Source organism: Taeniopygia guttata, chromosome 5 (genome assembly GCF_048771995.1).
Source record: "Taeniopygia guttata chromosome 5, bTaeGut7.mat, whole genome shotgun sequence".
Taxonomy (NCBI): Eukaryota; Metazoa; Chordata; class Aves; order Passeriformes; family Estrildidae; genus Taeniopygia; species Taeniopygia guttata.
The window spans coordinates 28,958,975-28,986,173 of NC_133030.1; the positions used below are offsets into that span (position 1 = coordinate 28,958,975).

General features: G+C 41.4%; 1 protein-coding gene across 4 annotated transcripts; it reads left to right on the top strand.

Moving 5' to 3' along the window:
• Nucleotides 1-259: 259 nt before the first annotated feature.
• On the top strand, nucleotides 260-26,838 carry CAPN3 (calpain 3). 4 transcript variants are annotated; one of them, XM_030275497.4, is made up of 24 exons: nucleotides 260-981; nucleotides 6,687-6,756; nucleotides 7,195-7,313; nucleotides 7,915-8,048; nucleotides 8,452-8,620; nucleotides 9,182-9,322; nucleotides 11,031-11,114; nucleotides 11,476-11,561; nucleotides 12,221-12,298; nucleotides 12,745-12,905; nucleotides 13,458-13,627; nucleotides 14,258-14,269; nucleotides 15,420-15,628; nucleotides 16,144-16,180; nucleotides 17,189-17,203; nucleotides 18,399-18,500; nucleotides 19,831-19,908; nucleotides 20,587-20,644; nucleotides 21,235-21,299; nucleotides 22,335-22,403; nucleotides 22,979-23,057; nucleotides 24,578-24,694; nucleotides 25,155-25,213; nucleotides 25,843-26,838. In XM_030275497.4, exons 1-24 carry the CDS (start codon nucleotides 691-693, stop codon nucleotides 25,867-25,869), a joined length of 2,430 nt encoding a protein of 809 aa, XP_030131357.4. In that variant the 5' UTR covers nucleotides 260-690; the 3' UTR covers nucleotides 25,870-26,838. The 4 variants fall into 4 exon arrangements, with proteins under 4 accessions (XP_030131357.4, XP_030131358.4, XP_072786121.1 ...); XM_030275498.4 differs by lacking the exon at nucleotides 17,189-17,203; XM_072930020.1 differs by lacking the exon at nucleotides 14,258-14,269.
• Nucleotides 26,839-27,199: the final 361 nt, after the last annotated feature.

Here is a 27,199-nt window from a genome sequence, read left to right on the forward strand (position 1 = left end):
AGTAGCACTTTTTCACCATTAGAAGTGTCTTCTGATCATCTTCTCTAGTAGTAAAAAATTGTCTGTATCTTTTCTGCCACAAAGGGTCAAAACAAGTCAAGTACAACAGTTCTTTCAGTAATGTCAGGACCATTTCCTGGCAGTACTTTGTACATAACGTTCCCAAGCCAGCAGGTTTAGCTTCCAGTTTCACAGTTCCCTCTACTTAAGGAAAAGATGAACTGCTTGCACCAGGAGTCAGCCCACACACAGAGCCCGTCCCAGGAGCATGCCTGGCCTCGGCACAAGCTGCACAGAAGACTGACACTCACTAATGCCCCCCTCTCATTTTTCCTACTCTCTTTGCCTGCAGTTATTTTTAGATTTCACAGTTAAAGCTTGTCCCTTCTGGACGCTTACACGCACAGGACAGCACACACACATGCTGTAGATACAACTCAGATACAGGAGCGAGCCAACTCCTGGGATCATCTTGTCCCACATCAAGCAAAAAATTTCAATTTCTGATGACAAAATACTATCCCTTAAGAGGATGCAAAACCACATGGAGTTTTCTGGCTTGCAAGTTTGACTAGAAGGCTTTCAACAGACAGAAAAAACGGTTTGCACTGCAACTTCCTCTTTTCTGAAATCTCCTTCTGGTTTGCAAGATCCTGCTGTCTTTCAGCATTTGCTGTCAGCCTGATTCCCATGCCGACCGCCATCAATGCAGCGGTGGCTCAGCAAACGGCTGCTGGGTCAGTCCCCAGCACCGCTGCTGGCACTACGGAGGGGGCAGGAGGGGGCACAGGGGGCATTTATTCTGCCATTATAAGTCGCAATCAGCCCATTATCCATGTGAAGGAGAAGACCTATGAAGAGCTTCACAAGAAGTGTCTAGAGAAAAACATTCTCTATGAAGATCCTGATTTCCCACCAAATGAGTCGTCCCTTTTCTACAGCCAGAAAAGCCCCGTCAAGTTCGAATGGAAAAGACCACGTGTAAGTAACATGTTTGCTGATTGTCTTTTTCTGTAAATTGAAGTGTAGACCCTGAGCTTACTATTCTGCAGAAATTGTGTGTTGGAGAGGCAGGTGGAATAAACTAGAAATATATTTCCTTAGAGCTTTCCGGGGAGACAATTAGCTAGGGCTGTGAAAGCTTAGGTAATGTGTATATAATGACTAAAAAATAATAAAACAGAATGAAACAACAACAATAAAAGAGATGGGATTAAATATTTAGAAAGAGATACAGGGAATTGAATTTTCTTCTTGCATGGTTCACCTGGGATTTTCTTGTCTGAAAGTACCAAAGAAAATCTCTGCTCCTTCTGCAAAAAATTACTGGGTTTTCTGAGGATTAATTTTTTTAATACTACCTTGTTTCACTTAAACTTTTATTTTGGTATTCTGCCATTTTTCTCATGTGTGAAAATAAAAGGACAGGTTATGGTCTGAAACATGCTCTTAGTTCCCTGCATTGTTTATCCAACTTAACATGAATGGGTATTCAAATCACTATGAAGACCCACTCTTGGCTACTATTCCCATTCATTTTCCTATTTTGTGGGTAGTCCCCAGCCAGCCATTTCTCATCTTTTTTCCCCTGTCTCTCTCACTGGCAGAGGACTATCACCTCAGTTCCCAGCTGATTATCCCTCCTACTTCAGGAGGAGTTACACTTTTTCCCTGTCATCTCTGCTGGGCAGCTGCTCCCCTGCAGCAAGGCAGCCTCTGGGACAGTGCCTTGGCCCCTGCCATCCCCTGTGTGACAGTGAGAGTGTTGGTATGAGGAGCCTCCACAGCTCCTTCTCTTTGGCAGCTTTTGGCCACCTCTTTTATATTTGCCATACTACCCCTCAAATCTGTGCTTCAGGGGCAAAGTCAGTGGTGATAGATAAAACTGACCACAGGAGTATAACCGAACAGCAAAAAACCACGAGCTTTTGTGGGCAGCTCTTACAGACGTGGAGGAAGGCCACGTGCTTCTGTCACAGCAACAACTTGAGCAATGTAGAGTGATCAAAATGAGTCCCCCATCTGCTGTGCCCTGTGCACTTGTGCCCTGTCACTCCTTCATCATCAACATAGCTGCATTAACCTCTAGAAAAGTGTGTGAATGGCTTAAATGCAGCCCCAAGTCAATCATGTAAAGGGATGGGATTTCCCCTCTTTCTGCAGAGGGAAGTACAGCAGTACATGGATGAGTGGATGAGTACAGCAGTGGATAAGTGCCAGTATCCTGCAGCAGACAGACCTCAAGTGTCATATTAGAAAGCATCAAAACAAAATAAATGCACAATGTAACCTCAGACTTGTCTTATATAAGTGTGCAGGCACAGATCAAGCCTTTTTTATTGGAAAGGTTCAGATCAGGGTCTTAATTTCAAAGACATTTCTTTAAGTCCCTCATGAATATCTAAGTTTGGACTTACTATTCATGTAGTAGCCACAGGCTGGGGACCATGTAAGACTTAAAATACAATGTAAACTTCAAAGCCAAAGCTACCTGGGTTTTCTTGACACAAGCCAAAACTTTATGAAGTCAAATGAATATGAAGGAGTAATACTGGTTAAAGAGTATTTTGCTAAGAGGTTAAAGCAATCATTTGAGCACCACATATACTCAATTGCACAGGCCGTGTTTTGTAATAGTCTGTAGAAACAAAATACTTTAGCTTATAAAATTTACTCTTACAAAGTGGTAATTTTAATCACTTTGAAATCTAAGTTAATAGTTGAATAAAACTTGATAATGTAGTTTAAAAGAAAAAAAAAAAAACCTCACACTTCAGAATTCCTGAGAGAATATCCTAATGTGACCAGTTTAGATCCTTTCCCTGTGGCATTTTATGTGCCACATACCTCCAGACACAGCAAATAAACAAGTGATCAATGTGTGATCCCACTTAACACAGAGGGCTGGGAAATACCCAACCTATTCCTGTCTCTCTAGCTTCCTGAGTTACCTTAGTCATGTCACCTCACCAATTTATATCAAAGCCCCTCTACCCAGAGGTCGGGTCCTCCCCTGCCACCTCCCAAAATGCGTGTCCTCTGCTGCTGCGAGGGCAGCGAATGCATGAGGACTGGCCTTGTCCCTTACCCACAGAAGGACAGGTGCTGGGCAGGGCAGCTGGTAGCCCTGGCATGGGGACAGCAAAAAGGTATTTGTAATTCTACCCGGCTAGTGACTGCCCTGCCACGACATGAATGCACAGAGAAGAACTCCTCATACTCGATTCAGACAAAAGCAAATGAATGTTTCCCTGAGTAAAGTCTGTAGGATCCATCCCTCCAGTGTTTCTGTTCAGAGTATGCAAGACCATGGTTTAGATACATAGAGGGGAAATTAAATCCCCCTCAGTTAATGAAAAATATTAAATTATTCACTCACCCACAGCAAGTAAGAGAAGCCCAAACAGCTGCTTACACCTACAATAGGTTATATCCAGCTCATTGACTGGCTGTGCTTCTCACAGCTATGCTGCCATTGGGAACTTCTCACAGCTGAGAGCAAGGATAAGGCCACTGATCTTTGAGAGCTGAGAAAAAGTCCGTGTTATAACATAACATGGAATATTGAGAGGTCCTGATGCAGTCCTGTTTGGATCTAATTACACCAGTGAAGGCTGGGATAGGAAGGCTCTAGTATGACATTGTGCTTTCAAATGCAACATTGTCATTCTCCTCGCTCACAGCCAAGTCACAACATAACCACCACATTCAATGACTTCCCCATGGTGATCCTCTCCATAGCCAGAAAATCACCAGGAGGAGCTTTCTTTTCATAATGAATACAAACAAAACCATGTCAACAAACTACTGTATTTTGCTTGAAATGATTTTGCTTGGAATTCAACTTAATCAGTCAGATCCTCTACTGCACAGATGTGAAGCTGTTTGAATTTACTAATCACAAAATGTGTGCCTGTACAGGTTGTGCCACAAAGCAAAAATCAAAGTTAGTGCCACCAAGATAGAACTTTGAGATTAAGATAATCCAACTCGGAAGCTCTAAAACCAGCTTGGTATTTGACATTGAGCTGTGCCTTGAAGTGTGCAGCACAGCCATTTAAAAGCATGGTCTAGACCATAAGAGACCAAGAGACAGTGAAGCTACAAATTGTCTCTAGGCTGAAAAAGATCCTTCCTCTATTTGACAGGATCAGTTTAGGGAATTTACTTAGAATGCCATAGTTTATTAATGGCAGTTTCTAAAGGAATGAATGCCTTTTGCTGCAGCAGTATAAGCTGACTGGCAAATTTATTCCTGATACACAAGAAAAGTTAATGAAAATATAACAAAGGTCAAATGCCATTTTTAGTTGCATGCTGCCTTTGCATTTTCCAGTGGTCCCTTCCAACTGACTCGTAAATAATCTCTTCCCAGAATGCAATATGCACCACTACTAGATTTTTCCTGGGATTCTTGGTTTTCCTTGCTGTAACTGACTCTTTGTAATGAAATTACAGTCTGAACTGGATCAACCCAGTGAACACAAAGCTCCTTTGGATAGTACCAAGGCAGTCTCGAGGCACTCAGATCAGAGGAGGCTCTTTTCATCTAAAAGATGAACTACTGCCTCAAGGAAGTGCAGCCTCTTGGGATTTTCTGTGATAACTTCACCTAGGAGATGAAGAGCAATCCCTTGCTCAGCCAGGACGACAGGAAGGACAGACCTGCCACCTGCATCTTGGACAACAGGTCGTCTCACTCTGCTGACTGAGTACTTCAGCCTTGGAAGACCTTGATACCGTTCTCTGCAACTTCAGCTGTACTCAGCAAACTAGTGCAGCTGGAGATGAACTAAGAAAATAAAAATTAAAATCATATCCACAGTGTGCAAAACACACCTGGCCTCCATAAAGAAATACAAGAAAAGCATTTCTGTCATATCTAAACCAGACCATATGACAATTGCAATTCTCTCCTTTGCATTCCTTTACCAAGCATCCTACAAAACAAATGACCCCAAGATGCAGTAAACAGCTCTGAGTAACACATTGGTGTACATTTAATATTTGGAAACAACTAGGTGGCACCTGACTACTATCAACTAAAATACAGCAGGCTGGATTTAAAAGCTAGTTACAATAAGAGCAAGACTGAGCCAAAATACAATAATAGAGTTGGAAAAAATACAAAGCAAAAACTCAGACTATTTTTCAGCAGAGCACCACAACAATGTGAGGAAGAATATTTTCAAAAAGACAAGTGAGTGGAGAAAAGCATGAAGGCATATCAAACATCTGCTTTGACAGCTGACCAAGGCCCAAAATAACAGGCCAATGCCACCATTCCTTCCCTCGAGGAAAGTAAAGTGTCTGCAGGGCTTGGTGGCAGGGTGGCAGAAGTTGGTCTTTCTGTCTGGCTATATGACTAATCCAAACACTCACATCAAAGCAACTCTTCTGATAACTGTGAAGGAGAAAAAAAGTGGGTTTTAGCCAAGCAAAACTGCAAGACCTGAAACATGAGTCTGGGAAAGTCCAGGGCCACCCTGACGATATTAATAAAAAGCTTTAGACTATAGAGATAGCATCAGCTGCCCTTGTGTGCTGCCACATAAGCAATTGTCAGTTTTTTGTTCTGTCTCCTTCCCACTCTAGTCCCAACATCTTTCAACATATTGGGCTCTTGGACTATACTTTGTCTTCTTCCCAATTTGCAGCAGCTCAGGAGAGTGCTCCCCAGGTTGCAATATCTTTCTTTCCTTACCCACATAAGAGATGCGTCCAGAAGTTGTTTCTTCTTATTCTTCTCCATACCAAGTATTTGAGTATGACAGATGGGATAAAGCAGGGACATTTTTCACTATGTAGGACAGGTTATGGCCACTATTTTCTTGGTTTTTCCTCTACACTACAATCTTTGTCCATTATAGATTTCTATGTAAGCTTGCAATTGTCCCACCTCACTTGTTGCATTTTGCCTTCCCTCCCTGAAGAAACGTCTTAACTTTTTATGCTTGTACAGCATCTTGTACCCATTCTGTTCTAGTATAAATACAGACAAACCAAATACATTGTGCAATGGCAGTATGAAAGGAGATCTTCCTGTCCTCAGAGACAGATTATGTCTGTACACATTTTTGAATGCAGCATTGTCATACTGCAACATGAGAAAAAGAATAAAATCTCTCAACCAGCAACTGATTGTTTCTGGTAATTAAACATCTGATCCTTTAATTTTAAGAAGGAGTAATGACAACGTTGATTCCCAATGAAATGCATTCTTCAACCCTTTTAATGCCCCAACATGCCTGTTACTGCAAATTGGACATAAGATAAATTTAAAATAATTTAGTCTTGTTCCCTCATGGTTGTTATTTTGGTTTTGTTTTTTTTTATCTACTTGCTCTCCTGTCTCCTCCAATGTTTTGTTTTTTAATTACTGTGCAGGAAAAAAAAATTCCCCAGTTCCTCTCCTTTCAGTGTGTTTTCACATTATAGTACAGAGGGAGCACTCCAGGCTCAATATTAGACCCTGTAGAAGCATGAGAAAAACTCTGACTGAAGTCTGGAACATCAATATTCCAAAACATTTTCATAGCGAAACTCTGCAGATGAAAACTGTGAGAGAGGTTTTGATACCACAAGCTATCCTATAGGAAAATGTTCTAAAATTTACTTTACTTTTGTGCTAAACAGGCATCATCATGCATGCTTTTCTTGCTCATCCATCTGTTTCCGTTTTGCAGGAAATCTGTGAGAATCCACGGTTTATTATTGGTGGAGCCAATAGAACAGATATCTGCCAAGGAGAATTAGGTACGAAATTCTTACTTCAACTCTGCGCTTTTTAAATCCTTCGTTTTCTTTTGTTTCCAAGGTGATATCTGAAATCCTCTGTCTCAGTGATTCCTTTGCTCTGTAGCAAATTGTTGACATCTGCTTAGTAGCAATCCAGGCAAGAACTTTTAGTGAAAGATTCACATAAAAAAGAGAATTCTTAATGCAAGTAACAGAGCTCATCAGATTTTAGGCTTTTTCTAAAGTACGGGGAATGTCATTCGTTTAGCCTGTGTGCACCTGGCCATGAACAATGCCCATAGAGCACAAATAGATAAAGTGCTATAGTACTGCAGAACACATGGAGAATCATGCTCTACTGAGAATTAACATGACACTTTGCAGTATCTAAGGTTTTCCCTTTGATTCTAGCTGCTCACTCCCTTCATTTTGTCTGCTGCATCTGCTCATTTACAGGTAACTGCTGGTTTCTGGCTGCCATTGCTTGCCTGACACTGAATAAAAAACTACTCTGTAGAGTCATACCTCACGACCAGTCCTTTATACAAAACTATGCTGGCATCTTTCACTTCCAGGTGAGTCGCTCCGCCTAGTGGCGAGCATTTACCCAAGGCTCAGCTCTTGGCATGTGTTTCCCTCTTTCCCTACCCTTTGGAAGCATGAGTGACAGCAGGGAGGAAAAGGGATTGAATTGCCTGACCCCAAACTCTTCCATCAGGGCAGTCACAGAAGGGCCAGCCAATAAAAGCAATTAGGGAGCATTAACCCAGCAAAGAAGCATTTGCAGATTGCAGTGTGCTGGGTGTAAAGAGCACCAACAGGTGCCTGGTCCTGCCTCACTGCTCAGACGCAGCACTTCAGCCAGCACAGACACGTGGGCACTGGGCAAGAGCAGCTGCTTTTAGGCCCACAAAGAGCTGGTCTGTCAAAACAAGTTCTCAAAGAACTTATTCAGAAAAGATTGACAGCTTTCCACATTTCCTTTGGTTCTCTTAAGGAACTTCTTGCCCAGGGGAATTCAGTACTGCTGCCTCCCTCACAGTAGCCATCAGTTTTTGCCACATTATGGAGTAGTATATTTTCACATTTCTCCTCTCTCAGCCTGACTTTTCAGCCAGGCTTCCTCTCCCTGCACCAAGTCAATCCGGTTGTTGTTTTCTGTTTGCCTTTGAGCAGTTCTGGCGCTATGGAAACTGGGTGGATGTCGTCATCGATGACTGCTTACCCACCTACAACAACCAGCTGGTCTTTACCAAGTCCTCCCAGCGCAACGAGTTCTGGAGCGCCCTCCTGGAGAAGGCCTATGCAAAGTAAAGCAAACCGCGGGGCTGTGCCCCGCTCCCCAGCAAGGCTCTGCCTGAGGCGGTGCTTACACCACTGCATACAGCATCTGGAAGCACACAGAGAACATACCTCAATAGGCCAATGCCTTTTCCCATGCCTTGGAGTTGAGGATGGGTTAAAGCGTGTTTTCTAGGAAGTTTTGCTATTAATTCAGAAATCTACATTTAATTTTCAGCTTATATTTTTTTTTCCTTTGTGTGAAGGTGCATGTTTTAGAACTTTTAACTTGTGAGTTATCAGACAGATGGGTTGTGGGTTTTTAGTATGTGTGTTTACATAGCTGTAGTAATACACACACAAGATGGATATAAATATATAGATAGGTATCTATACCTGTGTAAAAGAACCTTTTCCTTTTCTCTTTCCAAGACTCCATGGGTCATATGAAGCTTTGAAGGGAGGCAACACCACTGAAGCCATGGAGGACTTCACTGGAGGAGTCACAGAGTTCTATGAGATAAAGGATGCACCTAAAGATATCTATAAAATCATGAAACATGCCATTGACAGAGGATCGCTCATGGCCAGTTCCATTGATGTGAGTCCATACGAACTTAGCAGACTAGAAATGACAGAGGAGAGGGACCTCTTCATTTGTTACCAAACATATATCACCTTTGGAACTGCTTGGTTTAGGCCACATAGAAAACATCCATTTCTAGGAGATGGAGTAATCCTTCCTAGAGACTAGCAAACAGTGAGTGCCAAAAGGGAAATAAACAGAAGTAGAACATGGACATGGAAAGAACAGGTGCAATCAGCAAAACCAGTACCCCTTCCCCCTCAAGAGCCTAACCCAGTGAAATAGGTTAGTATGAGGACGCTGCAACTCTGTTAAATCTTCATGTCAAAGATGTTAAGTGTGCAAATTAATACTTTATTGTCCTCATGGCTTCAGACTCTCATCACTTATTATAGTAAACTTAAAAGTTAAAAAATTAATTCTTTATGGAGTACCACACTTCAGTAAAGGTGGGAGAACAAACACTGCCATCGACCACTGTAGATAAGTATGGGCATAATGAGGGAAAAGAAAAGTAATCAGGGCTATCTTTTATCACTCATCTTCATGACACTTTTCTTCCATTCTCTGTGCCAGGATGACCTAGGGTTTTCGTATGGATCAGCTCCTCGGAGCAACATTGGGGAACTGATTGCCCGCATGGTGAAGAATCAAGAAAACGCCCAGATGACTCAGTCCTCTGTAGACTACCAGGGCATGGAGGAGAGACCAGCCTGGGTATGTCTCCTAAGCAGTTGACTTCAGAATGCTTTTATCTACAAACAGAGAAAAATATCACCTATGCTTTTAAATCCTTATTTGGTTTCACAGAATAACACTAATGAAATGTTCTTATGGATGGTGTTTGATATGTGTGTGTGTGTGTGTTAAAATACTTCAGTGCTTTCCAACACAGTGACTGATACTAGAGGGCTTCACTGATACTGAGGCATTAAAGGGCTGTTGGCTTGTGACACAGGCTTATAATTTTCAGAACAAGAAATTTATTAGTGGATTTTATCAAGTCTCTTGCTTGAATAGAGTGGAGAGAAGGAAGAAACTAAAATGCTAGAATAGAACAAGATCCTTGAGTGTGCATGGAATATCAAAGAAAGAAAAAGCAAGCTCTGCACAGTTCTCGCTCCAGCAAAAAAGCTCTTAGTGAACTTATTTTGAGACAGAGTGCTCTACCCATTAATAGAGGAGAGTATGCTCCAGGGACATTCTTTTTTTTTTTTTTTTTTATTGTCAACAAAGTCCTCACTAAAAATTCCTAACAAGGAAAAGGAAAAACATGTGGAGTTTTATATGTGATGAAATACAAAGTAACTCCAGCATATCCACGTAAGTATCTAGCAAAATAGAAGGATGTTAAAACCCTCTAAGAAAAAATCCCATACTGAACAACTTAGAAGCTTTCAAATTTATAGAGGGATATGTTGCTGACTTCTCTGTGTCAGACAGCTGTCATACCTTGCCCTTTAAGGAGCTGCATTTCCATGACAATGAAATTACATCTGTTGTTTTACAGGGATATAGGGAAGGGTGGGAGAAAAACAAAACAAAAGAACAAAGAAAAAGCCTCCACAATTACATCACTCAAAACTTTTGGTTGTGCAAACTTCCTTCTGCATTTGTAGCTGAAATAGCTGATTTTTTTCTCTGCTGACATCCATATTTAGTTCTTCCTAAACGACTGAAATGGTGTCATTCTTTGGGAAAGACCAGAATGACTATTTTGTTTTGCAAGCATGGCTGCCCAAACCACCCATGTCTAGGGGAAGAATTTCCTCCTCAGTGACTGTCTTCTAAAAGAAGATTGCAAAACTCTTTCTATACTTGTCGCCCCAGCAGCTGTTGTGCTGCTGGTTATTGCATATTCCTAAACCATCACCAGGAAAAAATCAGGACTCTTGATGGAAAGAGGCAGATGAAACACTTCCAAAATCTGGACTTTAAAAAGTTGTCCGGGTCACAAGAAGTTAATACTTAATTAATACTTAGTTAATACTGACAAGTAATAATGGCAAACAACATGAGAAGAAATGAAGAAAAAGGAAATAGGTTTGAGGTTATAGTATGAAAACAGAACACAGCATCCTAGAAAAGGCTGAACAGTCCTTCTAATACAAAAAGCTAATTGTTTGATTAAGCATGCTATATCCTGCCATGTTCCAAGTGCAAAAAGCCATAGCCTACAAAAAGGGGGAAAAGATACTAGAAAATGTCCTTTCCAATTGATATTGCCAACTTTTTCCATTTTTAATTCCTTTCTAACCATCAATGTGAATTCTATGGGCTTGACAACTTTGACAAACATAAAAAGGACAACAAGGTAAAAAAAATCCCGTTAGCTGAAGGGTGTCACCCTCCCTGTGAAAGCCCTGCCTCAAGCAGGCAGCTGAGCTTTGTATGAGTCCCACGGGTATTTCTCTCTGTCCAACAGACCATAGTGCCGATGCAGTACGAGACACGGATGTCCTGCGGGCTGGTCAAGGGGCACGCCTACTCCGTGACGGCCGTGGAAGAGGTACGTGCACCGCTCCCCTCCAGCTGCGCGCAGCTGCAGCCGCCGCTGGCCCGGCCCCACGCACGGCAGCAAAGCTATGAGGGGCATGAAAAGCGAAACAAATTAGGAGCTAAGGAAACAAAATTGTATTGAAATAAATTAAAAATCTTGTGGACAAAGAAAGCTATCCAAGTTTTGGCTCTCTGGGGCAACGCCCACTTGGGCAAGCGTGACCACAAGCAGCCACCTCCTGGCCTTCCCGCAGCCAAACCCCAGAATCAGGCTGGGGTGTGGCCCGAAAAAGCACCATCACTGAAGGGTGTAGTGACAGGCAGAACATTTCCTTTTGAACCTATTCTTGTTGCATTCTTTTTTCAATTAGACAGTATTTAAAGGTGAAAAAGTACGTCTGGTAAGGCTGAGAAACCCCTGGGGCCAGGTGGAATGGAATGGAGCCTGGAGTGACAAGTGAGTAAAACACAGCTTCACATGATTTGAAAAAGAAGTTGCAGCTTTATCTGCCTGTATGCTGCTTTTTCATAATCCTTATATTCAGTGATGAGGTATCTGAATTGCCTTTGTTTGATGTTGATTGAGTTCTTAGCTGAAGCTGTAAAATAGAAAAGGATACCTAATAAGATGTTAAGAGAAGCTTTAATAAATGGAAATTAAGACAGAGCCCAGATTTAATGATGCATTAAATCTGATTTTACTGATTTTCAAAACAAGATATGACAGTAGAAAAATCTTTTAAGTTATAAAAGAGCTGAATGAAGCAAGATGTCAGTGTTTTCCTCAAAGGAATTTCAATAGGTATGCCATCAATGATAATCTGCAAACGCCTTTTTCTTCAAGCTAAGTAAAATTAACACAGTTCAGCAGATATTTGAGAGCTGCTAAGAGGGATTCGAAGAGGAAGGCAGAGAGAAGAAGGACAATTGCTCCTTTTATTTGGGCATGTGGAGAAGAGGATAGCATTGAGAACAATTAGTTGCAAGCTTACAAAGGAAAAATTATGTGGAGGTAGCAAGATGACTCCTGAATTTTCACTCTAAGAAGCTAAAGTGTAGAAACTTTAATGAGAATTGTATTGCAAATCCTAAACTAATTTGTTTACTCCTTTGAAGGTCAGAGGAGTGGGACTCTGTTAATGAAGCAGAGAAAATCCGCCTGCAGCACAAGGTCGTGGAGGATGGGGAGTTCTGGTGAGAGCATCAGTTTCTCTATGATATGTGCAATCATAGCAAAAATGAATGCCATTGCACTACTACAAATATGCTAAAACCATTGCAATGATCTCTGCTCCACTTCATATTCCCAATAAGCTCTGCTCTGTGATCCTCTCATTCTTCCGCCAGATTATTCCGTGCCATCAGCACAGTCTTTCTAATTGTGCTACACTTCCACAAGCTCTCCATCACCCTTCCTACTTACCATCCTCTCGGCTCAGTTTCCCTGGGTTTGGAGCTGTACCTGTGGTAACTCATCAACCAGCAGACCAAAAGCATTTGGAAAATGTGGCGTTCTCACTGCAAACTTGTCCCAGTACTGACAATGCTGTTGGTCACCATCCTCAAATTGCCCAGGGTCTTTCAGACAACTGCCAACCATATAAAAGCATTTGGGTTCAATTTCCCCTCAATTCCTCCAGGATATCATTTCAAGATTTCATGAGGCACTTCACAAAGCTTGAGATCTGTAACCTCACACCTGATACTCTGGAAGTGGATAAATTCCAGACCTGGACTGTGTCAGTCAATGAAGGACGTTGGGTGAGAGGCTGCTCAGCTGGAGGTTGCCGCAATTTTCCAGGTGAGCAAAGGGTCTTGAGAGATACGGCCTCTTTGATGGGGACTAGGTTAGATCCCAAAGGCTAAGTTGTACCTCAGCCTGGTTAGTGCTCAGCCATAGCAAAAGCCCTGCTTCCTCAGTGGACAAGGCATGCAACTGGTAGCTGGAAATCTTCTGTCACTGTGCTGTAACAGAACATTGTAAGCCCAAAAGGCAGCCCTGGCAAAGATAAATCATTGTTCACATACTTCAAGTGCCCCAAGTAAATGGGATAAATTTCACCCTAACAGTTAGATTTCACTTGGGAAATTCAGTTTTGTGGATTAGCAATAGGTTTAGGGACTTCGGAAGTTTATCAGATGATAGTTCTCCATATATCCTCTTTTGCTATGCAGTTGTTAGAATTAAATAACAGCCATGATATGTAAAAAAACCCATGTATGTCTTAGCCCAGTTTTAACCTTTCCCTCAGGAGCCATAGGCAGGGAACTTACAAGTTCTCTTTGATCATGAGCATCATTAGAAGACTGAAGCTTTACATGTTTTCTTTGGGTTGCTGGTGGGATTTCACAGATACATTTTGGACCAATCCCCAGTATCGCCTGAAGCTCCTGGAGGAAGATGATGATCCTGAGGATGAAGAGGTTATCTGCAGCTTCCTTGTTGCACTGATGCAGAAAAACAGGAGGAAAGAGCGCAAGCTGGGAGCCAACCTGTACACCATTGGCTTTGCCATCTATGAGGTAACAGCTCTAGATTTTGCTCTTTGCACTGTGGTTGCAAATCTTAACAGTATGCATTTACCAAGAGAGTCACTGAATCATTCCAGCTGATTACGGCAATTGCAATTTTTGCTTTGCAAGGAAGTCGGAAAATCTGAAGAGAGGAAGGAAATTCAAGTCTTTCTCACTGCTCGTACCATAGTAATGTCAGGGTTTACCCATCTATTAAGTAAGACACTTTTTAGGCTTTTATAGTGACCTAATGCCAGATTTTAACATATTCTTTCCTGTATATTCTTCAATCTTCCCTTTTGTCCTTTCTGAAACTAAGCATTTCATTGGCAGAAGAGTGTGAAAAAGGAAACAGACTTCCAAGACTCATACATAGCAATTAACCTCTGTCCCTGCTATTGACTTGATGAAAAAGTCAGTTTACTCAATCCCTTGCACAAACATACTTGGTTCAGATTTTAGCTGATTTCATGTAGATGCCAAGAAACTTAGAAAGGAAGAGGGAAAGTGCTTATCTGACTAAGGACATTTTAATTACTGTGTCCCCAGAACTCTAGCTGAATGTCCTTCTGTATGACCTATAAACATGTAGTCTCCCCTTGCAGCTCTGACTGTTTCTTCTCTCTGTTTCTCCCTAAGGTGCCCAAAGAGGTATGCGCAGAACGGAGCCAGATTGACAACTTGGTGTATACCCACAGCTAGTGTTACTGTAGTGCCTGTCAGTAAGTCAGCAGGAGACTGTCCAGTCAAGTTTGTTTTCAGGGATGTAACAGCAGTAGAACTGCTAACCTTTTTGCTTTGAATGTTTACTAGTGTGAGTAATTTTTAGTTCCTTCTCACTCACACCCCATTTTCACTTGGACCTTTTCATCAGTGCTTCTTTTCTCTTCTGTGGCGGCCTGGCCATCACTTGCACAGTTGGTCAGAGATCCAGGAAGTAGTGCCTGTGAGGGCTTAGCCTCAGCACTCCATGCAGAACCACCCTAAGCCACTTGCATTTCCTCCTAAAAATAATACAATTGGCCTACATTGTGCACTCACAGAGTTTTATCTGTAGTCTTAGAATTTGTTTAGAAAATTAATGGTATTTTCAGACATTGAAGAAAGCTTATTAAAAATACACAGATTACATTTTCTCTGAGCCTCACAGCAGCAGAATCATTGGCATCACAAATTTTGCTAACAAGCTCACCTGAAGACTGCTACCCGGAAAGCATGAGGATGATAGTCTGAATGTTGCCTTTCCCTATCTTACAGATGGTTATTTCCGCAAAAAACAGCCTGCAAGTGTGTTTAGCTCACAATTCTTGGCTTAGTTTTCATATTTGAACTAATGCAATGTTTGATTTTCACATTTGTTTAGCAGATACAGAACTCATGTTTTGTCTAGACAAGGACACATTTGCACTGAAAGCATCTTCACTTTACCACTCTGAATGTAGGAGTTTGCTCACACCATTCCTTGCCATACACCCTCCTAGGAAAGTGGCTGAGCTTTGGTTACACACAACCTAGTATCTAGCAAAAGTGTCAGATACAAGTGCCTACACAGCAGAAGTCAGCCACACAATCTGCAGGTGGCCCCTGGAGCAGCCCTCGGAAAACAACTAGACTCAGTCAGTGGCAACTTAAAGGTGACAGACTCTGTACCTGCCACCAGCTACCACCACTCCTCAGCCCCCTGCTTGCTAAGCTGCTGCTTCCCATGTTTTCTGTCCCAGCCATGCACTGCCTGCATGGCAACCCACCTGGGCAATGGGCAAGACCTCCTTGAAGGCAAATGGACTCATTTGTTCTGCAGATGCATGGTACTAAGCACCACTTGCAGAAGGATTTTTTCCTCTACAATGCCTCCAAAGCTAGAAGTAAGACCTACATAAACATGCGAGAAATCTCTGAGCGCTTCCGGTTACCTCCCAGCGAGTACGTCATCATCCCATCAACGTATGACCCCCACCAGGAGGGAGAATTCATCCTCAGGGTCTTCTCAGAGAAAAGAAGTCTTTCAGAGTAAGTTGCAGAGCTATTTATCTATATATAGGTGGAATGACCTCACTAGTCTGTTAAAGTTGTGTTACCAGTTTGCTATACCTTGTTTTTTATTTTCTTAACCCCATTAGAAACTCCAAGCTGCAAAATCATTTCCACAAGCTTACTTTATAGATTAACAAGAACCTGCTTTGAATTGTCTTTGGAGAAGCTTACTGCTTGCAGGATATCCTTTGCAAACAAACTATTATGCATTTACTAAGGCCAAAGATCTTCTGTTTTACTTCCAGTTCACTGTTATAAAGGCTCTTTACAAGAGTATGCCAGGTGCCAGCTGTCCTGGAAATGGTACTTGGGATGTTCAGCTCAAACTGGGAAAAAGCTACTCCTAGAGCCTGCAGCTGTAAGACTGGAATACAGCCCACACCACTGGCTGCTTGGAAAGTTTGAGTGGCTGCTTAAAAACAACCTAAAGAAATAAGCAACTTTGGGAGCAGTCACTTTCCTGATTTATTTGTTTTCTGCTTTCTACTTAGGGAGGTTGAAAATATGATTGAGGCAGAACATCCATTGGTAAGTACTGTCCTGGTCCTCTTTTGTGTATAGGGGTAGAGAGAAGAGGAACATGATACCTAGGGAAACCTACAGCAGGAAATCATTTGCAGCTACATGACAGCACCTTTATCACAAATTCTCATCTTTTTTTTTCTTGTTAAGATACTTCTGGTGACACTTGCTTTATATATGCTACTTTCTAAACTTGATTCAGACCAAAATGCTTTTGCAGATTTGAAATCTGGTCCTGGCATAAAGAAGCTGGATGCTAAGCATTGTCTTTGCCTCCATCAGTGGAGATTATCCATTTACCATGGGTGGCCTAGCTCTGTTCCCTGAGATACTTTCTTTGTGAAATTGGCATCTCATTTAATAAAGAAAAAAACTACCTTATTTTGAAGTACTTGCTTGCTGAAAAGGGAACCTAATAGTACTCTGATTCAAAATAGCACCTATGACAAATTTGAACTCTTCCCTCTGGAGTTTTACACATCTTTGTGGGAATATACTAGAGCTAACAATACAGTAAGTCTTGAAAAAAAAATCAGAGGAAGTGCTGCTGCACAAAACTGAGCTCCATCAAACCTTGCTAGAAATGTTCCCCTTTTGTTTGCTGTCATAGTGAAAAATAACTGTCCAGATGTGAGGGAATTAAATTGTCACTTCAGATATCATTGGTCTATGGGCATAGAAGTTCAATCTCCACTGTACCAGCAGGTTGGGAAAAAGAGAAGGAATACTCATAGCTAAAGAAATTTTATTCAAGCAGACAAAGCTCCAGATGAGATGAGACACAGTTTTGCTATGGTTTCTGCAATGTGTTTCCTTCAGTATGCCATTTCTTGGTGGGTGCATGTTCCCTCATTTTTGGTGATTTGAAAGCTCTATAAATATAGGAAATGGGAAAATCTGTGAGTATAGGAACTGGAAAAATAAACATAAGAAAGGGAAAAATAAAAAAACAAACCTTTGCCATCAGCTCTGCATAATCTGATCAAGCACTTTTAATTTTGTCTCTTTACACAGAAGAAAAAGGGCAAGGTAGGTACCTGTGCAATGTGCTAAGTGCCAGCAAGACAAAGAGCATGCGCAATGCATGACCAGGGACAGATTTCCTTGGTATTATAATGAAGGGTGCTGGATATGAGGCCATTTGCATGCAGCAAATATTTTGTCTTCCTACATTATATTCCAATGAAATAGCATTAGCATCATAGCACCATTAGCATCAACCTCTCACTCAAAGGGGTGGTGAAGGAGTAACAAACTATTCAGCTTTATCAGCTGGGTTGCTCAAACTCTTCTTCCTCCCTGCCCCTCCACAGGCAACGTGACACCCCCTGCAAGTGAAAAGCACCCCTTTTCCAGACATGTGCCCTCACACTTGCTTTCCCTCAGCTGGTGCAGCAGCCACCCCCCTTTGCTGATATTTCTGCTCACCAAAGTCCTGGATTCTATTTTTGATTCTACACAACACATTTTGGACCTTGAAAATGTTATCAGATATTTTAATCCCAAGACAGGCTGATTGTAATTAATACTCTAGAGTAATACATTCACGTCATGTGGCAGTGTCTTCCTTGTTTTAAATGCACCAGACCAGAACAATTGCACGTCTGCATACAGCGGAATGCCACAAGAATCAGTACAGAGAAAGAACATATGATTCACATAACTAACAAGCTCCTACACAAATAACTCCTTTTCTGTGTACAATTCACATTTCTTTTGTTTTCAGTGCAACTATCCTTGAGGGGCAAGCTCATCAGTTTAAGTAATGAGAATCTGGAAGGCTTATTTTACTTAAAAACAGGGGAAGAACGCCACAAAAAAAAAAACTACAACCAAACAAAAACCAACTAAAACACCAAAACAAGACCAAAAAAAGAAAGCCCAAACCAAACAAAAACAACAAGAAGCCAAACAATTTCAATTACTGTCTTTCTGACAAGGAAAGCTAGAACCCAGAAATTGCACTATTTTACAAAAATAATTGACAGCTTTTTTAGCATGAGGAAAGCAGTAACTGCAGAAAATTTTCCACCTTTTTATTTAATCCTTTCTTTTCTTTCATTCCAAGAAATGGCTTCTCTTATCATACTTTCAAGAGCAGGACTATGTACTTTCTGCATGTACTGCATGTACATTCCACAGAATGCTTGTAACCAAATATTTTCCTTTCCACTATTTCTCTTGTAATTTCCACTTCTCTTTTGTTCTCTTCTTCTTCTTCTAGCCTATCATCTTCGTTTCTGACAGAGCAAACAGCAATAAGGAGCTGACACCAGATGAAAATGCTGGCAAAGATGGTGAAAAAACCCAAACAGATGAGAAAAAGGTTTCTGCAGCAAGAGGCAGAGGGGGAAACAGGGCTTGGTCTGGCTAGCAAAAAAGAGTGGCTGAGGAGAGCACAGGAATGAGGCAAAGAGGTGTCCTGAGATACCAAACAGCTTCTCATCAAATCTTAACATGACTCACACATCTGGTTTATGTAGATCTAATGAGCATGAGCACAGAGAGACTGTCCCTTCAGTTATTTAACAACTCTGCAGGAAGATTTAGGTGCTTCAAAATATCTCCTGGTTGCTCTCTCATACAAGAATCCCAGTTGTGAGAGATTCCTTCCCCACATTCAGCTCAGCCCCGCTCAGCCCCCTGAGGCAGCACCACTTTACAGAGGGCACATGCACAAACTGCGCTCGAGGGGCTGCAGAAGCTCCTGGCAATGGCCACAGCCTCTCCTGTTACAAATACACACCTCTGTCCTAGTCCTTGCTGGCCAGAGGATAAAGGATAAATAAATGCAGGAGCTCCAGTGCCCCCCTCTTCTCCTTCGCTATCAGAGAGGAGGAAAACAGAGTGGCAAATTCAGAGTTTCTTCCTGCAGGTGGGTGAGACACAACACATCTAACAGACAGATCCTGCATCCAGGCTTGTGGCATCTGTGGGCATTGCTGGAGCATCTGCTCAGGGAGGGTGCTGTTCTGCTGCATGACTGCTAGAGCATGCAGGTGGTGAAGTAAGCATCAATCTAAACTTTCCTCTGCATTTAGACAAAGGAAAACATGAAATAAGCCAAGAAATTCACTTTTTTACCTATAACTTTCATTTCCCTCTTCAGTATCAGCTTCAGAGTTCAGGGTTGCACTTTCCATGTGTCTGAGAAAGCTTCATGTTCCTCATTTTCCTCTGTCTCATACGCTATTTGTCTTCAGCAGGGGCCCCCAACATCATAAAGAGTTCTCATATGGTCATTAATTGCCTACAGGGCAGTTGTGAGGCAGATACTGTGTCCTTGCCCATGGCAGGGGGGCTTGAACAAGATAATCTTTAAAGTCCCTTTCAACCAAAATCATTCTTTGATTTTCTGATAAGCCTCTTCTGCTCCAAACGTCTCTTTTGCAATAGTTTGGAAGAAAAAATTAGAAGTGGAAGTAATTATTTAGGCTCCTTCAAATAGCAAAAATAACAATGGGATTAAGTTAACTACTTGGCAGTTTTAAGGAAGAGAATGAACAAAAACATAGGGAAAGGAGTGGGAGGACAACCCATTCCTCCAAAGGCATCCAGATTCACTAAGATGATCCCTCACACAAGGGTAAGTGAATCATCCAGGCCCTTTCTCTTTTCCATGGGATCAGGATGTATCTCTGCTTGTCTCTTTTCAGCGTTCTTCAACAAAAGCTCATGAGGAGAGTGAAGAGCAAAAACAGTTCAGGAATATTTTCCGACAGATTGCAGGGGATGTGAGTATGCAATTGATCTCTGCCTCTGCCCTCAAAGCAGCCTGGCCACAACAGCTCCTAAATTAACTATTCCATGGATTCAAAACATTGAATAGTAAAATTTCCTTTGAATTTCCTCCCATCAAATTCTCTTTGAGATATGTAAAATCAAATAAAAACCCCATTAAGTATACAGCTATCCTCATGTATATGTATAAGCTATTCTCACTGTGTCTGAGGGAGTCTTACTTAAATTCAGCCTTTTTCTCCTGTCTCTCCTACAAGATGCTGTTTTGCACAGCAAGTATAAACAAGTTAGAAGTGCAGTGCCCTCTGGTATATAATTAACAATGGAAGGTAAAGAAAAAAACAGATAAAAGAACTGCATAAATCAAGTGGCTGCATATGGGATACAGGAATTTTCTGATTTTGCTATTTGACTTATACACTGGCTGGAAATTACCAGTCATTCTACCAGTTGTAGTTTAATGGGCACTGTATGGTAACTTCAGGTCTACCTTGTACTGCAGCCTCAGGAGAGAGTTGGACTAATGTTCACATGAAGTAGAATGCCCTTTGGTTTGAAACATGTATATGTCTTATTGAAAAGTGACCAAAAACTTTCAGCATATTCATCCATAAAATTGTTTTTCATAAAGAATAATGTAACCAATGATATTCTTACCACATTTCCATCAGGACATGGAGATCAATGCTGAGGAACTTAGGAATGTTCTCAATAATGTCGTAAAAAAACGTGAGTTTGAGCATGTCTTTTACTAACCCTGGGCAAAGAAATCTGTGACAGAGCATAACTTCCCACCCCAAGTTTCTAAAAATTATTGATGTTTTCAAATGCAGAAATTTCATAGTTACATTTCCGTGGAAATGCATCTGAGACTTTCACAAGCTGAACTTTTCACAGAGATGATCTCTACAGGTTGTTAGTACTGATAATCTAGAAATGAGCAGATGCATTCATTGGAATTACTACTGGGACAATAATGCAATTCTCACAGTCTGCAAATGCCCTTCAAAAATATTTCTAGTGAAGAGGCAAACTTTACTCCCTTTTTAGCAGACTTTAACCTACAGACCCTGGACTTGCTTAGTAACCTAGAAGTTAGAGTTTTTCAGAGTTTTTTATTGTATATAACAAGTCAAGAAAAGTAATGTCTAATTCACAGGAAATAACATTACTGAGAATATTTTCAGATTTCTCTACTACTCATTTCTTACTGGACAAAGGAAGTAGGTTTGGCTTTTACTTTGATTATAGTTACACCTGAGACAAAAATCACTTGCTGATTTACATGATTTGCAATCACCTGGGATCATTTGTTTCAGATAAGGACCTAAGGTCAGAAGGGTTTGAATTGGAATCCTGCCGCAGCATGATTGCTCTAATGGATGTATCCTTTCCTGGTGAAAAGGGAGTGCTTGAAACCACTCGAGTTCACTATTCCTCACCACCCCCCACCACACACACATAATGCACACCTTAGTAAGCCAGGGAAACAAAATAGCAAATTGTAGTCTGTAGTCAGATAAAAAAAGCACTCCTAATTTGGCACATCTTGATTCCAGTCATCTCAACATTAGCATAATTAGCAGAGAAAAATATCCCCCAAAAGAATACAGAATAAATTAGTCAACATGACTCTCTTCTTTAGGTATCAGAGACTGGCCACATTATGTTCTAAATCATGATTTTTCATTATTCTATTTAAAACAAACTGAACATAACTATAGTTCTTACCAATAAACTTACTGTATTTATCTCTTTAAGTTTATAATGTATCACATATTCTACTGTATGCTCAGCTTGCAATGCAGGCAGAATTGTCTGGAACAAGTGCAATAAAACACACTATAAGGTGCCACATGGTTACCTCTGCCACAACCACCCTAGACTTTCCAGTTTGATAACATAATTTTGAGAGGATGTAACTGCATTCAAATATAACCAGAACAAAAGTGTAACTACAACCCACAGCCATAATGGTTGGAGCCTAACCATTGCAAAGAGCTTTAGCCAACATTTTGCTTATTTTTTAATTCATTTTAAGTAAAGCAGAAAGAGCTTCACTCCAGAGTAAAGCTCAGTTAAAAAAGAACTGGGTGAGCTTCACATTTGGAGGTATTTCAGAAGAACCCACTAAAACATCCTACTCACACATTTTTAGAATTATATTAAAGTTCCAGAGGCAAAGCTGTGTCCTGTATCAGAAGTTATCTTCTACACAAAAAGCAGTACTTCACACTCTTGAATCATTATGCTATGCACAATAACCAAATGTTTACAAACATTTTACTGCACAGCTGAGTCAACTCTTTATGCTGAGATCCCCAACCCAGTTTTACATTCATCCCTTCATCAGTAGCAGACTTAATTGATTTTATCCTAAAAGTATTGTGGGTTTTTTACCTGAATGTTTGCACCACAGACAGATGGCTCAGGGAAGATAAACTTTGATGAATTTCGACATCTCTGGGACAAGATTAAAAGCTGGCAGGTATTGCTGGTATCTTCATAGCTCCTCTTCACAGCTTCTGCAGTGCAAGTACACTACAGGAAAACTAGAACTCTCCACATATGTTCCATCAAAGAGAAAGGCTAAAAAATAGTAATGAATTAATTTCAAAAATGAAAAGTAATGAAGAGTCTCTCCTCATCCTACTTCACAGCCTAAGCAAATAGCCTGAATATCTCATGTACAGCCTTCCCCCATGAGAGTAGCACAGAGGCATACAAATTAAAGGAGGAGAATGATGGGAACTAGAATCAGGCCTCAATAATAACTTAATTAGGGCAATCAAGCCAAGGAGGATTACCAGCATAAACTCAAGTCAAACAAGGAGAGTCTCAAGGGAAAGCTTTTTTGCTTCCCAGAAATTCATTCTAAATGATTTTATTTTGCATCTGAGAGGAACTCTGTGCTAACAACCCAGAATGCCCAGCAGTGGCAATATAAGGCATGTGGCAAAGCCTCTAAGTGCCTGAGGCACACACCTCATGTCCCCTCAGTGAGTGCATTCAAGAGCAGGACAAGTTTTTATTACTGTTGTCTGTGTTTTTTTCATTTTCCAGAAAATTTTCAAGCGTTATGACACGGATCATTCAGGAACCATTAACAGCTACGAGATGCGCAATGCAGTCAATGATGCAGGTACTGTCCCCCTGTGCAGCATCCACAGCTGAAGAAATTTCGTTTTGTTTTGGTGCATCACAGGGTGAGGTCACTGAACACAGTGCTGCCTTTTAAGGACAGATCCTAGAGAAATTATAAAATATTTCTTTCCCTCGGCAGAGCTTCTCAAATATCCAAATGGCAAGCCTTGTATGTCTTGCCAGCCAAATAGATCTTCAGCTCCTCTTTAATGCAATGAGTGATGCTTTGCTGTCTTAAGGATGTCCTACTCAGGGTCCTGCTATACAGGGAGACCAGGGAGTACTGAAGACATTTAAACTCTGGATTCTATACATTTGTGTAAGTAAAAAACAAAGAACAGTGGAAAACCTTCCACCTAAGTGTACAGGTACTGAAACCGGGATGGAACAGGTCTATGTCCAAGTGTTCATCACAAGCAATTGGGTGGACATTTCTTGAGTCATGTTAAAGTTTCTTCAGTACTGAGCCACGGTGGGTTCAGTCTCTTCTACCTGCACAAGGAGAAGAAAGTGTTTTTGCAAAACTTGCAGTTAATGAAATTCATTCTTACAAGAGAGACTTTGGACTTTTCCTGCTTGTCTCAGACACACCAGTATGCTTCTTTCCCTGGGGAGCAGGCCTCCCCCCACAAATGTCTTTATTGGGTCTCTAAGGGAGCAAGAAAACCTCTGATCAGAAAATATGTAGTATCACTATAAACCTAGATGGGATGATTTCAGTGACACTTTCTTTTCAGTAGTATTTTGGCACATCAAGGAACAGAAACAAAGGGCAAACCTTGCACTTTACAAAACTTAAATGATTCTGCAGTCCTTTGCTAAAGACAAAACTACACCTGGATTTGCATTCCTGCTGTGGTAGAAATATGGGTAATTTTTATTTTCCATGTTTCTGTTCTCACCACGGAAGTTGTCACTGTAAAACAAGAAAATAGTTAAATACCTCCTTCCCTGACTTTAGAACTGAGAATATTTCAGAGCCTTACAGCACATAAGCTGTGCATGACCTTACATTTAGCCAAAAAACAGCTGCACCCAAACCGTGACAGACCCTTTCAAGGCACAGCACAAGCTGCAGCATTCAGTGCCAGAAATTCAGTCCCACCACACCAAGGAGTTGCCTCCTTGTCTATTTTCTGACCACTGTTTAATTGTGTTTTTATAGCAACTTCCTCCCGCACGTCTGTCCCCCCGTTTTAGCTGATTTGCTCTCAGCAGGCCCAGCTGAGCCATCAGGCCTTATGGGTCTGCAGCTCTCCTCCTCACACTTACAGCCCGAGGTCACTCACGTGCTAAGGGCGCTCTCAAATCATAACTTCAAAGCATTGCTCCTGGTTTAGGAAGGCAACTGAACACAGTGAAGCTCCTTATAGCTTTACGTCATTTAGTTTAGCAGTTGCAGCAGGACGCTCCAGCCTGAGCCTCAGCTGGGCCAGGGCAGCGCCTGTGGCCCAGCCCCACAGGGAGCAGCGCCTTCCCCGCCCGAGCCCAGCTGTGCCCGTTCTTGCTTCCCTGCAGGGTTTCGGCTGAACAACCAGCTCTACGACATCATCACCATGCGCTACGCCGACAAGAACATGAACATCGACTTCGACAGCTTCATCTGCTGCTTCGTGCGCCTGGACGCCATGTTCCGTGAGTGGCTGCCCCGGTGCCATGGCCCTACCCCCTCCTGCCCCCAGACACAGCCATGGATCCATGGAACACACTGGGCTGGGAAGGACCTCAAGGATGACCTGGTTCCAACCCCCATGCCGTGGGCAGGGACACCTTGCCCTGGCCCAGATTGCTCAGAACCCATCATACTCACTGCAAAGTTTGTTCACAGCACTACTGCCCCTATGTAGGGTGCTAATTATTAAAGATATGTGCTTAGGGAGTCTAAGATGACAAGTTCTCTCATACACACAGAAGAAACCACTGTGTTTCTCCTTGAATTAACTAAGGAAAAATGCAGCAGAAAGTGACCCCATGAGTGAAGACTTGCACAAATTGGCATTTCACAATGGGAGCACCGTTTGATTTCCTGTCTGGAATCATCTTTACTCACACAGTAATCTAATCTACTCCCTGTATTTTTGTTTTCTTACTTTAGGGGCATTCCACGCGTTTGACAAAGATGGAGATGGCATCATTAAGCTCAATGTCCTGGAGGTAAACTGCTTTATGAGAGTATGGCTAACACAACATCACAATACTAGATTTTAATTGTATTAATCATTGTACATATTTTCAATGGAGAACTCTATGAATAGAGTTCATCTGAAATTGTCACCCAATTGGTAAGAAACCCCAAAACCTCCTAAAATTTTGCTACCAATTTTACACAGAAAACATCCATGATCTGCCAGCAACAACTGCTCTCTGTAAGACTCCAGTTGGTGCTGAAGGGTACGGCTGCGGCCTCGTCATATCTTTAAAGTCCATCAAAAAACTTTTGAAATTATTTTTTTATTAGGCAATTTAGAACAAACACAGTGAATGGTATTAAATGATAATAGTTCTTAGCATGGCTTATAGCATAGCTCTTTATCTTTTAAAAATCTTGTTAAGAAGAATTAGAAAGTTTCAACTTCATGTCCTCTGTGAGGGAGACCATTTAAAACACCCTTCACTTTTTGCAAGGGAAGGAGAAATAGGAGCAAGAGACTCAAGAAAATTCCCCACTGCCACTCCATGCTAAGTGACAGCAAGCAGCTGCCTTCCAGCTAGACAAGGAGGTGTCTTCATACATTTTGTGGGAGGACACCAAGAACTCATCCATCCTTTAACTCTTCTTTCAGTGGCTGCAGCTCACCCTGTACGCCTAACACCGGAGCCAGCGGCCACCTCCATCAAGAACACACTGAAGATTCCAAGGAGCTAACACCATTCATCCCAAGGACAAACAGGAGCAATTCCTAATTATGTCATTCAGTCCCCAAGATGAACAGCACATGGGAAGAAACACTTGGATAAAGAGACAACCATACTCTAGTGGACAGCACAGTATATATATTTCATAACTACTTTTATAGCATCCTGACATTTTTCCATTGGGCAACAAGGATTAATTTATTGATGACTGAATTAAGCTGCCTCTGCACGGTGAAGACATGGAAAATATAAAATTGTTCTGCTTGTGCTGACAATTAGAAAGGTCTTCCCTCAAGTCAGGTGAAACTGGGGCTGTATCTAACTGTGAAAATCAGAGGTGTTTACTGCCACCTTGTAATTGTCATTAATTCTTTGTCCTGCTCTTGGTATTGTCCTTTCATCTCTTTACAATGTTGACTGAATATTTCACATGAGATTGTGCTAATTACATTAATATTATGCAACCAAATGACTCAGTTACAGATTTGGCTGTGCAGGTTGGATCTCTGCTATGTAGAAATAGGAGAGTAGTGCAGGACAGTCTGCAATACCAGAGTACAGCTCGATCTAATGCCTCAGAAGTACCAGAACAGAGCAATTGGCTCTCATTTTTAGTACCCATCCTGATTACAAATGTGGACATTGTAAGTGTTTTTCATTGTAACTGCATTCCCCATAATATTGAGAAACTTATTTGCCATTTGAGGCAGACAACCTCTTATACAAACAAATTTATATACCTACACACATACATATCCCCCACCCCAGGTCCTAGTTCTCAACACTAGCGTGCACTTCTTTATTGCAAGAGGTGACTTGTAGCAGAATCTATGTCAGCATGACCACTTTGGGAATATTATTCCAATGGGCAAGTACAATTAGTTTAATGGAACCAAAAATAAAATCAACCGGATTTTGGCTTAGGCTTTTTGGTCTTATTCTGAAAGAACAGACGAAGATGAAATATTGAGCACTCTCCCATAATTCTCCTGAATATAGAGCAGCTTTTGGAGTTTATGGCAAATGTGAAATTAGCTTAATATCTCAAATATTTTCCACTTCACTCCTTGAATAAGTTAAAAAACAAACAAACAAACAAAAAAAAGCACTTGAGAGGTTCCCTTGCTACTAGCTTAAAGGATGACAGATTTTCACAAGTACAATATAAAAAATGGAAGGGCAAACAACACATGCAAGGAAGACCAGACTTCATCAGAAGAACCTTTTACTTAGTTGTCTAGTGGCAAAAAGTAGCAAAGCAATCCACTAATGTAAAGTTTTAAA

Coding starts and splice junctions, on each gene's coding strand:
- CAPN3 (XM_030275497.4), top strand. CDS start 691: ATGCCGACCGCCATCAATGCAGCGGTGGCTCAGCAAACGGCTGCTGGG. Junction 982..6,686: donor TCGAATGGAAAAGACCACGT/GTAAGTAACATG, acceptor TCCGTTTTGCAG/GAAATCTGTGAGAATCCACG. Junction 18,501..19,830: donor CCCAAACAGATGAGAAAAAG/GTTTCTGCAGCA, acceptor GTCTCTTTTCAG/CGTTCTTCAACAAAAGCTCA.